The sequence below is a fragment of the Myotis yumanensis genome, unplaced genomic scaffold (genome assembly GCF_028538775.1).
Source record: "Myotis yumanensis isolate MYYU_CA2020_CCGP unplaced genomic scaffold, mMyoYum1.0.hap1 SCAF_14, whole genome shotgun sequence".
NCBI classification, from domain to species: Eukaryota; Metazoa; Chordata; class Mammalia; order Chiroptera; family Vespertilionidae; genus Myotis; species Myotis yumanensis.
In genome coordinates this window covers 26,491,166-26,504,327 of record NW_027223765.1, presented here as the reverse complement: position 1 = coordinate 26,504,327, position 13,162 = coordinate 26,491,166, and the positions used below count along the sequence as shown (strand labels likewise).

General features: G+C 41.3%; 1 protein-coding gene across 6 annotated transcripts in view; it reads right to left on the bottom strand.

The window, feature by feature from the left end:
- Window positions 1-580: 580 nt before the first annotated feature.
- The window catches only part of CDV3 (CDV3 homolog), an 18,867-nt gene continuing 6,285 nt past the window's right edge, over window positions 581-13,162 (bottom strand). For 2 of the 6 annotated variants that reach the window (XM_070433418.1, XM_070433423.1), the window contains exons 3-5: window positions 7,184-7,329; window positions 4,098-4,257; window positions 581-2,922 (exon numbers count right to left, since the gene is read on the bottom strand). In XM_070433418.1, coding sequence (XP_070289519.1) covers window positions 2,772-2,922; window positions 4,098-4,257; window positions 7,184-7,329 — 457 coding nt within the window. In that variant the 3' untranslated portion in view covers window positions 581-2,771. Of the gene's footprint in view, window positions 2,923-2,944; window positions 3,679-4,097; window positions 4,258-7,183; window positions 7,330-13,162 lie in introns of those variants that run through there. The other 4 variants (XM_070433422.1, XM_070433421.1, XM_070433420.1 and 1 more) reach the window with 4 other exon arrangements.

The following is a 13,162-nucleotide window of genomic DNA, read 5'->3' as shown; positions in this document are numbered from 1 at the left end:
TAAAATGGCTGCTCACTGACAAACACATAAGCTTCTCAAAGGACAAGGTCTCAAATTGTTAGTCTAGCTCTGACCGGTTTGGCTCAGTGGATAGAGCGTCGGCCTGAGGACTCAAGGGTCCCAGGATCGATTCCGGTCAAGGGCATGTACCTTGGTTTCGGGCACACCCCCAGTAGGGCGTGTGCAGGAGGCAGCTGATCTTTGTTTCTCTCTCATCAATGTTTCTAACTCTCTATCCCTCTCCCTTCTTCTCTGTAAAAAATCAATAAAATATTTTTTTTAAAAAAACCGTTAGTCTATATAGTCAAGGTCGCAGATTCCCTTGCCAGGGTTTGAGATAACACAATACAGTAACGAAGACAAAAGTACATTTCAATGCTTTCTCTCTGGAAAGAATGTTCATCACAGCTTGGCAGCCACTTTCATCCCAGGTCTCCCTTTTTAACTTTATCCAAACATAGTTCCCTCCTGAGAGGACAATATTACCATCCTCCTACAGCAGAGGCATGCCATTCATTCACCATTTTCAAAGACAGACAGCAGGTCATGGGTTACGAATAAAAACTATCAGACTCCAAAATCCAGTCACTTTTTATTGACTTTGTTAATGTTACAAGAGTTCTTGCACTGCCAAACCATGCCTGAGAATTCAAAGAAAGAAATGGTACAATGGACATCCTCTCCACCCATCATACAGCATATTAAAACCTGATTCATGTGCATTTTGACAATTTCACAATCTTTTAAAAAGTTGTAACAAGAGTTGCTTTTAAATCTCCTGCAGGTCTTCAGTTTTCTGGTACAGGAAGCCATTAAATAAGTTCCACATACCCATCCAGTTCATTCCTCAGTAACATAACCCTCAACAAAATTCTGCTGGAAAAAAACACATACTTTTCAGGGAAAATATGTGGCTCAAGGTCCAAGAGATTTGTTAAGATTTTTGGTTCCCAAATGAAGTCTTCAGTTTAACCAAGAATCCCTTATTTCTCGCTTAATCATCCAACCTCTCCTTGGTTTGCTCAGCAACTCGCCCAAACACATCCGAAGGCAGGCATCCCAGCCCACCACCTCCGAGAACACCAACATTATTGCCCAGGAATGGTTGGCAGTCCTGTCAGGAGATCTGGAACCCCCCAGGAGTCCGATTCCTGTGTTGACACTTTTATCAAGACTAAACTCCCACAGAAATATGCTCCCGTATCAGGATAGTTTTACTCACCCGCTTGCTTCACTCTTGCCAGTAGCAAGTCTGCAACTCCCCCCATTTGGCAAAGGGATTTATTACAGAGAAACCAGACTCTGCATCAAGTGGTCACACACCACTCTGACATATTTCTATTGAACCAAAGATACAAAACTAGGAAATTATCAAACTCTCATTAGATGGAAAGAAACTTTTCAGTAAACCTGGCTATCTTCCTGAAGTCCCTTTTCAGGACTAAAAATGACTGAATAGTTTAGGCTGTAATTATTAAAACAGAAGTGCTACATCGCCTGTGGTTTGCCCCTGATTTTAAATGAACAGCATAAAGACACACCAGAGGGTTGGTAACAGAGCTACCCCAGGACAATCTACAGAATGTCCAGTAACTTAAAAATTTGGGCACAAATATATCTGAAATTGTCAAAGACTATGCAAGGTCCATGAAACCTAAGTGGGTTTTAGGTTGAGGTTCTGCTCACGTTGCTTTGAATTTATAAGAATGGGTCAGTGGATCCCTTGGCCTGAGCAGAAACCATCCTCTTTCCACTGCAGTTAACTTTATAATTAGACCTGATTCGAGGAGGCTTAGCAGCACCTGAAGTAGAGCCCCCTGCACCCACTGCCCTTTCCATCAAAGGCTATTTGGTTCCCCTCTAGGGATTGGCAATTTCACAATTCTAATGCATATTTCAGGTCACTTACTTAACCAAGCAATATGCTCTGTCAAATAACTTCTTCCAAGTTAAAGCAAAAAAGGCCTTAATGTGGAACATAGAGAAAGCACTACCCCAATGAAAAATTACTGAAAGAAACAAGATTATCCCCTCCCATGCCCCTCCCCACTTGGCAGACCCAAGTTTCGTTGAATTTGTGGTTACCTCAGAATACAACTCAAAGTTTAAATTAGAAATCCCAGCCCTACACAGAGCATCTGAACACATCAGTTCTTTTGAGAGCGGCACGTTCCAGGCGGTCTAACAGCCACAGCCCACTACAGAGCACATTCCCGGAGGGTGGGGCACAGGACAGGTCAGTTAAGGTCACTTAAATCTTCATCTTTTACAGCAGATCAGAAGCCAGACGCTGACTCTCTGCAGGATTTCTGATAGGAATCCAGTAGAGCTGGTTGTAAGTTCCATATCGCCACTTAAGAGCTGTAACGTTCCAATCCAGAAGTTGTGATCCACATGAGTCCACATGAGTGCAGCAAATCTGAGGTAGTCAACCTTACAAAGGCTCAGAATCTGAACATAAAAAGATTTTGAAATGACCACTGGCTGCCGTTTTTTGTGGGTTTGGTTTTTTTTGTATTTGCAGAGTAATTATTATGAGAGAACACTGCTGAATCTAGTTCACACATTTATAACAATGAAAATCCTCCTAAATTCAATATACATAGAGCAATTGTGACACTTGAAACTTCCATAGTGCGATAGGGCCGGTCACTTATATCGAGGGGTCTGCATCGGTTGCTGTCGCTCCAGCAGAGATCAGATGACGAATGGCTGTTCATGGTGGTTAGCGGTGGTCTAGTTACCTTGGAAGGGGTAGCAAAGACCATTCCTTAATTGTACTGTGTGTGGCTGTTTGTTTGATTTTCAAGCACAGTGTACTGGTTGTCTAGCTGAAGTTTAAGGGCCTGGTTTTTTGAAACCTCATCCCTACCTCTAGTTTTGTGTCTTACTACTTCAAAGCTCTTCTCCATTTCTTTATCCCTAAGGGAAAATAAACGTAATCAGTAAATATTTCTTGAGGTTTTTAAAAAAATATTCTTCCTTGAGTTAAAAAAAAAAAAAAAAGCCACCCCTTACAGGAATCTTGAGGGAGAGACAGGAGAGGAAAACGAGTCTATAAAATCCTTATCAAACCATTTTTAAGGCTTCAATTGAACATAAAACATAAAACACTGCAACTGAAGCTCCATGGCCCCATTTCCTGTGGTAGCAAATCTACTGTAGTGTTCAGTACTGTTAACTGCAAATCTATTTTGGGACCAACTTGAAGACAACTGGAAAGTTAAAAACTCTGTGATAGCATGGTGATTCCTTCTAAGACTCACTTTTACTGTTAGCAAATAATAGGCAATACAGCTCTCTTTCCTTATGCATAAGTAAGAGTACCAATTTTCTCACTCAGTCAAGTTCTCATTATTCAATGACTTCTCCTCACTTCTACTTCATGGGAGCGGATCAGATAAGGACGAGTGTGCCGAATCAGTGCCCCTCATTTTGTAGGACAGGGCAGAGGAGCAAGTCCAAGTGGAGCTTTAGACTCAAGCCAGCTGTGGTCTCAAAGAGGCAAAACGGCTGGGATTTACTTTAAAAGTCACCCCCCCAAAACAATTATATCCAGCTGATATCATTTAACTTCTTCCCATTTTATTTAATTTTTAAAATTCATGGCCCTAAACAAGATGTGGATGTGCCATATGTGGTCATTTAACTCCAGGTAGCATTCATTTTAAGTACCTGCTGAAATAAGATTTTAATATTAGATTTATAAATGCCAACGTCTTCCATCTACTCACATTTACTGGGAATATAACAAAATAGTCCTCTTTCATGTCCAGTTTGCATATTATAGGAACATAAACCAGTAATAATGTACTTGTAAAGAATTGTAATTTGTGAGAATGACACAGCAGCTTAGCTACAGAACATAAACCAAGGGTAAGAGGAACTTCTGCAGACAAAGTTTGTCTTTGGTGCTCCTTCCCATCTCCCGCTCCAGGGCACAGAGGTCCCACCCTAAATTCTCAGCTGCCTGTCTGATGCAGCTTAGAATTTACCAGTTAAGAGCACCCTTTCCTCATGGGCTTTTATATCTCCTACATCCATCCCACTCCACACCAAGGGAAGGGTCCCAAAAACACCATGTGGGAATGACTTACTTGCGGCTTTCTACATGCTTGGCAGTGGACTGCAGGGATGGGAACTGTGTGTCACTGTATATTTCTGGTGGTCCTTGTGGAGTTTTCCTTGTTGTGGTTAGCCTGGCTCCAGGAGGCCTATACACACCACTAGTCATTGCCGGTTCTGGGGTTTCTGTAACTAACATTTCATAACAGTTTAGAGAAAATATTCAAATGCTTGGCACTTTAATAAACTAGTCCTGTAAAGGAGAACTTTAGTTTCTCCTCTGATTAGAGGGGACGCTATGGCAGATTTACAAACAGCCTAGGACAGTGATGGCGAACCTTTTGAGCTCGGCGTGTCAGCATTTTGAAAAACCCTAACTTAACTCTAGTGCCGTGCCACATATAGAAATTTTTTGATATTTGCAACCATAGTAAAACAAAGACTTATATTTTTGATATTTATTTTATATACTTAAATGCCATTTAACAAAGAAAAATCAACCAAAAAAATGAGTTTGCGTGTCACACCTCTGACACGCGTGTCATAGGTTCGCCATCACTGGCCTAGGACATGCTCTGCCATATCTGAAAAGATCACTCTTGCTACTGTTAGACCAGATAAGAAACTATTTCAGTAATTCATATAACAAAACGACAGTTCAAAGCCAGGGAGTAGCTGTGGAGCTGCTGAGAACTAGTCCTATAAAGAGTGAATTTATTTTGAAAGTAAGCCCAAAAGAATTTATGGATACATCAGATTTAGGTTTGGAGCAAGAGAAAGGCTTTGTCAAAGGTGACTGCAAAGTTTGTGCTAAGTGACTGAAAGAACAGCACTAAGGTAAGAGCTTTAGGGTGCAGCATATAGGTGAGCTCAGTTTTGGACATGTTGAGAGTGAGATGCTGGTAGGCAGTTAAGATAAACATGTCTGGAATTCAGCAGAGCTCTGAGTTAAGATGTGAATTTGCAGGTCACTAGCATATAGAGCAGTGGTTCTCAACCTTAGCTGCACATTAGAATCACCTGGGAATCTTTTTAAAATCCTGATTTCTGAGCCTCATCCTCCGGAAATTCTGTTTCTTTGTTACTAATGTTGTGGCCCCACCCCATAACAAAGAAACAGAATTTCTGGAGGATGAGGCCCAGAAATCAGGATTTTAAAAAGATTCCCAGGTGATTCTAATGTTCAGCCCAGGTTGAGAACCACTGATATAGAGAGACTGCCAAGAGAGACTGAACCAACCAAGGAGGGGGCAGAATTCAGTGTCCTGGAAACCAACAGAAGAGTGTGTTTCAATAGGGTGATCAACTGTGGCAAATGTTGCTGCTGGGACAAATCAGATGAGGACTGAAACTTGGGCAATGGGTTTAGCAATGCAGCAAGCAGTAGGGATCACTACAGATACAGTTCAAACAATAAAAAGTTAAATGGAGAAACACACATAGCAAAATGCCAAAACGAATGCAAAAATACTGACATAGTAGTTATCTGTGATCTCTGGAAGATTTGGGGTGATCTGTTTTTGTTTATATTGGTCTATATAGAATAATGGGTATATTAAAGCAGTGATTTCAATCAGTGTGCCACAAGAATTTTAAAAACATGAATACCTGACTATTTAGTCAGGGACAATGACCTCTTTGACAACAGTCAACCACAACAATAGCCACATGGTGTGAATGAATAAAAATTATATCTTTTGCCCTAGCTGATTTGGCTCAGTGGATAGAGAGTCAGCCTGCGGACTGAAGGGTCCCAGGTTCGATTCCGGTCAAGGGCATGTACCTTGGTTGCGGGCACATCCCCAGTAAGGAGTGTGCAGGAGGCAGCTGATCGATGTTTCTAACTCTCTACCCCTCTCCCTTCCTCTCTGTAAAAAATCAATGAAATATATTTTAAAAAATTATATCTTTTTTGTCAGATAGGCAAAAAATATACTTTTCAGTGTCAGACTTTTAGTGATTATTTTCTGTACATCTGTTTACATGCTTTGGCCCTCTGATGGGTCATAAAACTACTGTAAGATCTAAGGTTTCGCCCTAGCCAAGTAGCTCAGATTGTTAGAGCATCGTTTCAATATGCCATGGTTGTAGGTTCAATCCCCAATCAGGGCACATACAAGAATCAACCAGCCCTGGCTGGTTTGGCTCAGTGGATAGAGCGTCGGCCTGCGGACTCAAGGGTCTCAGGTTCGATTCCGGTCAGGGGCACGTACCTTGGTTGCGGGCACATACCCAGTGGGGAGTGTGTAGGAGGCAGCTGATTGATGTTTCTCATCGATGTTTCTGACTCTCTATCCCTCTCCCTTCCTCTCTGTGGAAGATCAATAAAATATATTTAAAAAAAAAAAGAATCAACCAATAAATGCAAAAATAAGTGGAACAACAAATCGATGCCTCTCTCTGTCCCTCTCAAAAAAAAAAAAAATAAATAAATAAAAAATCAACAATAAAAATAATATAAAAACAGCTGGGCACAGCTGTGGCTCATTGGTTGAGCATCAACCTATGAACCAGGAAGTCATGGTTCAATTCCTGGTTGGGGCACATGCCCAGATTGTGGGCTCGATCCACAGTGTGGGGCGTGCAGGAGGCAGCCGAGCCCATCAATGATGTTTCTCTCTCTCTCTCCTCCTTTCTTCTCTGAAAATAGTATTAAAAAAAAAATAATAAAGTAATAAAAACAAAAATGAACAAAATTATCTTTAAAAATCATACAAAAATTCTAAGATTTCATTACTCCCCCTTGGGAGTGATAAAATCTGCCCCTGTGAGAATTCATGCTTCAAGTTAGTAAAATGGGGAATGGAAAAAAATAAAAAAATAAAAAAGACAAACATAGGTGAAATACAGGTAGCCAATATTCCTTAGTCAGCTGTCTAAAATTGAAATGCTTAAATATCTAAATTTGGCAAGTTAGTTTACAGGAAAATTTAACTAGTCTACAGAAAAGCGTGTATCTGAACTTCCAAATTCCTGTGAATGTGAAAGTCTTTAAGCCTCCTTCCCAGGAATGGAAAGGAACCCTACTAACCCCTCCACAAACATGCATTTAGTTGAAAGCTGACCGCATATAAAATTACACATAGACATTTTCATGAAAATGAAATATTAAAATTACCAACTACTGGAGCAGGAGGTGCTTGTACCGGAGCTGTTTTATTCCAGGGACCTGAAGATTTTTCTACACCACCACCACCACCTCCACCTTCTTCCCAATTATCACCTGGGTCTTCTCTTTTTTCACTATCATCTTCTTCCTTTTCACTATTGAAAAAACAAGTGAATTCAATTACACCAGGAAAACTGTCAGTCCAAATTTTTAGTTCTATCAATGCAGGTTTTGTGTGGCCCTGGATAAGTCACTTAGGCTCTACAAAGTACATTATTTGTTTAAAAGATAGAAAATAGGGGATTTTACTTATTTACATAGTAGGTCTTCCACTTGACTTCATGCTGAAAAAAGGTTTAGAAAACCACATGGCCTGATAGTGTGCTGTGCACTTCCCTTTTGCGAACTTCCTATACTCAAAAACATTTAGAAATACTTAACACACCGATATGCTAGGCCATGACAACCTGCATGATTATATATAGCAGCCCAAGAAAGAGAATGCCAACTATTGGCTCAAGTAACGGAGAAGGAAGGGTGACTGGCTTGTCTAACCTGAAATGCAGAGAAAAGGGCAACTTGAAGGATTCAAGGTACAATTACTAGATTTTTCTAGAACCGAAGTATACAACCAGGCATTTGTGGAAAGCATATTTCTAGGGGTGGAATGAATGGTTTTTGAAAGTTGTATAGTTTCATTTGCTAATCTGTTCATACATGTTACAAAATACTCTCGAAATAGAGATCCTCAGTGGAACTCAGCATCCTAGAGTGCCTGCAGTTTTTTTTATGCCATTTAAAAATTCTTAAATTGCCAAAACCGGTTTGGCTCAGTGGATAGAGCGTCGGCCTGCGGACTGAAGGGTCCCAGGTTCGATTCCGGTCAAGGGCATGTACCTTGGTTTCGGGCACATCCCCAGTGGGGGGTGTGCAGGAGGCAGCTGGTCAATGTTTCTCTCTCACTGATGTTTCTAACTCTCTATCCCTCTCCCTTCCTCTCTGTAAAAAATCAATAAAAAAAAAAAAAATTCTTGAATTGACTTGAGTCAGAAATCTGTGATTCCTCCAAGGTTTCTTTGATTATTTCTCCTTTGGCTAGATTACTTATTTTACATAAACCTGAATGTTCCACAAGATCAAGCACATATCTTGCTTCTCTATACTGCCAACTTCAAAGCAGGGAGGTAACTGCCAAATCAACCTTCCTTTCTGCAACTCTTGCCCTTGCTGATGATGCACCTGGTACAGACCACCAACCTTTTCCCTGAATTCTCCCCCATGCCAATGGTGGTTTTCCCTAGGTCTTCAGTTTATCAATTTCCACTATTGGGACCACTCTTTTCTCGATTAAAAAAAACATAGCTGGCCCTAGCCGGTTTGGCTCAGTGGATAGAGCGTCAGCTTGTGGACTGAAAGGTCCCAGGTTCGATTCTAGTTAAGGGCACATGCCTGGGTTGCAGGCTCGATCCCCAGTAGCGGGCGTCCAGGAGGTAGCCAATCAATGATTCTCTCTCATCATTGATGTTTTTGTCTCTCTCTCTCCCTCTCCCTTCCTCTCTGAAAACAATAAAGAATTAAAAAAAAAATAAAATGTTACGCCTGTACTAACAGAGAATATTCATGTCATAACTTACTAAAACTGGAGAGATCGAAGATGGCGGCATAGGTAAACACCGGAGATTGCCGCCGTAAACAACCACTTCAAAAATACAACTAAAAGTCGGAACGGACTTCAACCAGAACCACAGGAAGGCTGGCTGAGGAGAGACTCTTCAACTAGAAGCAAAAACAACAGCATTCCGAAGCTCAGAGGAGGCGTAGTGTGGAAAATTTAAAGGTACGGTGGTGCGGTGGTGAGGCGGTGCGCGCGCAAAGCGGGCTGGCGGCTGAGGGCGCGGTTGTCGTTTTCAATCAGGAGTGAGTCTCAGACTCTGGGCTACAGATCCGGGCGAGTCTCTAGGGACCCAGACTCAAACGGGAGAAGCGGGACTGTCTGGCTACGGCCCCTCCGAGGTTTGCAGCGGTTGCTGGGACAGAGAGGCAGAACCCCTGGGGACGGACTGAGAACGGCCATAGCGGCTCCCTCCCCCCGCCCTGTTGATCCAGCCCGCCCAAGCCCTGCGCATAGCCATTTGCCGATCGCCTCAGGCAAAGGCTGGATTAGCGCCTCCCCAGAAGACAGACGTTTTCCGCACAGCTGATTCCTAAAGCCAGTCGGCCTGGTGATCAAATCCCTCTGGTGTTAACTACAACAATTAAGGCTTGGCTAGAACAAGACTGCGCACAGAGACCACAAGGGGGTGCACCAAGAAAGCATAAAAGATGCGGAGACAAAAAAACATGACAGAAATGGAGGATATGGAGCTAAGAATCGCAATTTTGAAGGCTTGCCATAAATTTGTGCAGAGCCTCACGAAAACTAATGAGACCCTCGATGCTACGATAAAGAAATTAGAAAGTAAGAATACACGGACTGAAATAAAGAATATTATACCCAATAGCAGACCAGAGGAGCTCAAGAATCAAACCAAAGATTCGTCAAAAAACACCCAATTGGAAAAACAAAATGAAAAAAGAATCCGAAAGTGTGAAGATAGTGTAAGGAGCCTCTGGGACAGCTTTAAGCGGTCTAATATCAGAATTATTGGAGTGCCAGAAGATGAGAGACAGCAAGATATTGAAAACCTATTTCAAGAAATAATGGCAGAAAACTTCCCCCACCTGGAGAAAGAAATGGACTTACAGGTTCAAGAAGCGCAGAGAACCCCAAACAAAAGGAATCCAAAGAGGACCACACCAAGACACATCATCATTAAAATGCCAAGAGCAAAAGACAAAGAGAAAATCTTAAAAGCAGCAAGAGAAAGAGGCTCAATTACCTACAAGGGAATACCCATACGACTGTCAGCTGATTTCTCAACAGAAACTTTGCAGGCCAGAAGGGAATGGCAAGAAATATTCAAAGTGCTGAATACCAAGAACCTATAACCAAGATTACTTTATCCAGCAAAGCTATCATTCAGAATTGAAGGTCAGATAAAGAGCTTCACAGATAAGGAAAAGCTAAAGGAGTTCACCACCACCAAACCAGTATTATATGAAATGCTGAAAGGTATCCTTTAAGAAGAGGAAGAAGAAGAAAAAGGTAAAGATACAAATTATGAACAACAAATATGCATCTATCAACAAATGAATCTAAGAATCAAGTGAATAAATAACCTGATGTACAGAATGAACTGGTGATTATAATAGAATCAGGGACATAGAAAGGGAATGGACTAACTATTCTTGGGGGGAAAAGGGGTGTGGGAGATGCGGGAAGTGACTGGACAAAAATCATGCACCTATGGATGAACACAGTGGGTGGGGAGTGAGGGTGGAGGGTGGGGTGGGAGCTGGAAGGAGGGGAGTTATGGGGGGAAAAAAGAGGAACAAATGTAATAATCTGAACAATAAAGATTTAAAAAAAAAAATAACTTACTAAAACTTATACATACACTTAAAATAGAAAGACATCTAGAATGACCTTTAAAATGTTAAAAGTAGCCCAGCCAGTGTGGCTCAATGGGTAAGTATCGACCTATGAACCAGGAGATCAGTTTGATTCCCGGTCAGGGCACATTGATGTTTCTATATCTCTCTCCCTCTCCCTTCCTCTCTGAAATCAATAACAATAAATAAAAATAGTAAAAAGCATATTGTTTTTCTCGTTTGGTCTGACATAATACTGAGAGTCCCAAGTAAAAACAAATTCTTTTATGTCTAGTATTTATCACCTCTTTACCCTCCGAGAAAAGTGAAGAAATGATCATAGAATCTAAAATTACTTCTAGATGATAATCTTATTAAAAAATAAGAGTGATCTGTTTAATTAGATAGACTGCAAATCTATAATGGGCACAAAAGGAAAACCTAGTATTTTGGCTTAAGATTCTGAAGTATTAGCTAAGCTAAACATTGGAAATTGTCAAGACCCTTCATCCAACAGAGGGAGATGCTAAGAGTCTTGCCAAAATGCCACAGTACTTAACCAGTCCTACCAAATGGGTTTAAACACTCAACATTTAGTAACCTCAAGTACTAAATGAAATATTTCATTCTCCTAAAGATCCATTTTAAAGATGGGAAAGGCCTACAGATCCTACTATCAACCAATAATCTAAGTTCAAGTGGTAGATCCCTTCAATCATCATCTCAATGGCTTCCCTCTCAAGAACTTATCTATAATGGCATGACTCTGAATAAAATCTATTTAGACACAAAATTTGATACATGTCCTTATAATACTCTTGGTACTTAAATTTCAGACTAGTTAGTAAATGTGAGCTAGGACATTAATACAGTATGTCTGTTGCTACTGAAATTTTCCTCCTTTCAAATGAACACATCTATAGCTATAATAATCAAAGTGTAATATGCTAATTAGACCAGGCTTCGAGGGAAGCCAGTGCTGGCAGCCGGGGGAAGGCCTACTCTTGCATGAATTTCGTGCACCGTGCCTCTGATATGTGTGTGTGTGTGTGTGTGTGTGTGTGTGTATGTGCAAAGTGTCCCCTCAAGAGTTCAACCAGAGTTTGACTGCTCGCTATGACGTGTGCTGACCACCAGGTGGTGGCGCGGAATGAAGGAAGGCCCTGGCCAGGCCTAGGGACCTACCTGTGCAGGAATTTCTTGCACTGGACCTCTAGTCTTCAATAAAGGTCCAACTTGCTAACCTACTATGTAGTGTCAAGTACTTCAAGACTAGATCAATATCTGCAACTAACTAAAGATAAAGCAAATATGGCAAAAACGATTGGTAGCCCTAGCTGGTTTCGCTCAGTGGATAGAACATTGGCTTGCAGACTGAAAAGTCACTGGTTCGACCCTGGTCAAGGGCACATGCCCAGGTTGTGGGCTTGATCCCCAGTAGGGGGTGTGCAGGAGGCACACAATCAATGATTCCCTCTCATCATTGATGTTTCTATCTCTCCCTCTCCCTTCCTCTCTGAAATCAATAAAAATATGTATTTTTTAAAAAAGATTGATAGATGTAAGCAAAGAATGTAAGGGCACTTTTTTTTTACTATTCCTGCAACTTTTCTGAAGTTTGTAATTTCCCAAAGCAAAGAGTTGGAAGAAAAAAAAGACTATAAGCTATAAATTTCAAGATATATATTTAATTGATCTCAGAGGAAAGGAGAAACAGTGATCTGTTGCCTTGCACATGTGTTCAACTGGGGATCGAACCCATCATCGTTTGGTGTATGGGATGATCTCTGACCAACTCAGCCACACAGACCAGGGCAACTTTCAAGATATTTTCAGTCAAATTCCAATGTTTCATTTTCCTTATCCCATATTGAGATAGCAAGGCTGCCTCTCTCGTACATTGAAAAGATAACAGTGAACACTCAGAGGGATTTTTGTCTGCATGGTTATACTAACGCCAACCCGAACATGTCACTTTCTCCTATTATGTCCACAGTGAACTGACTAACTGGAGTCTGACATGATTAGTCATGATAACCTTATGTGACTTCACTACTCCTTCTCCTCCAATTTGAGTTTTATAAATCAGGTGCCTTGTGGTTAAACAGCAGAGAAATTCCCAAGAGTAAGTCATTCTATTTACCCACTTATCTTGATTAATATTAATTAAGTGGGTATTTTACAAATATCCTGTTCAGAGTCCTCAGAGCACACTTGAGTAGTCGTCCCAGTCTTGCAGGTAAGAACCAACATTCAAAAATAGCCCTGGCCAGTTTGGCTCAGTAGATAAAGCGTCAGCCTGCAGACCAGAGTCCCGAGTTTGATTCTGGTCAAGGGCATGTACCTTGGTTGCAGGCTCCTCCCCAGCCTGGGCCCTGGTTGGGGCTCGTGCAGGAGCAACTGGAGGCAACCAATCGATGTGTTTCTCTCACATCGATGTTTCTCTCAGTTTTTCCCTCTCTCTTCCACTCTTCCTGAAAATCAATGAAAAAATATTCTCGGGTGAGGATTAACAAA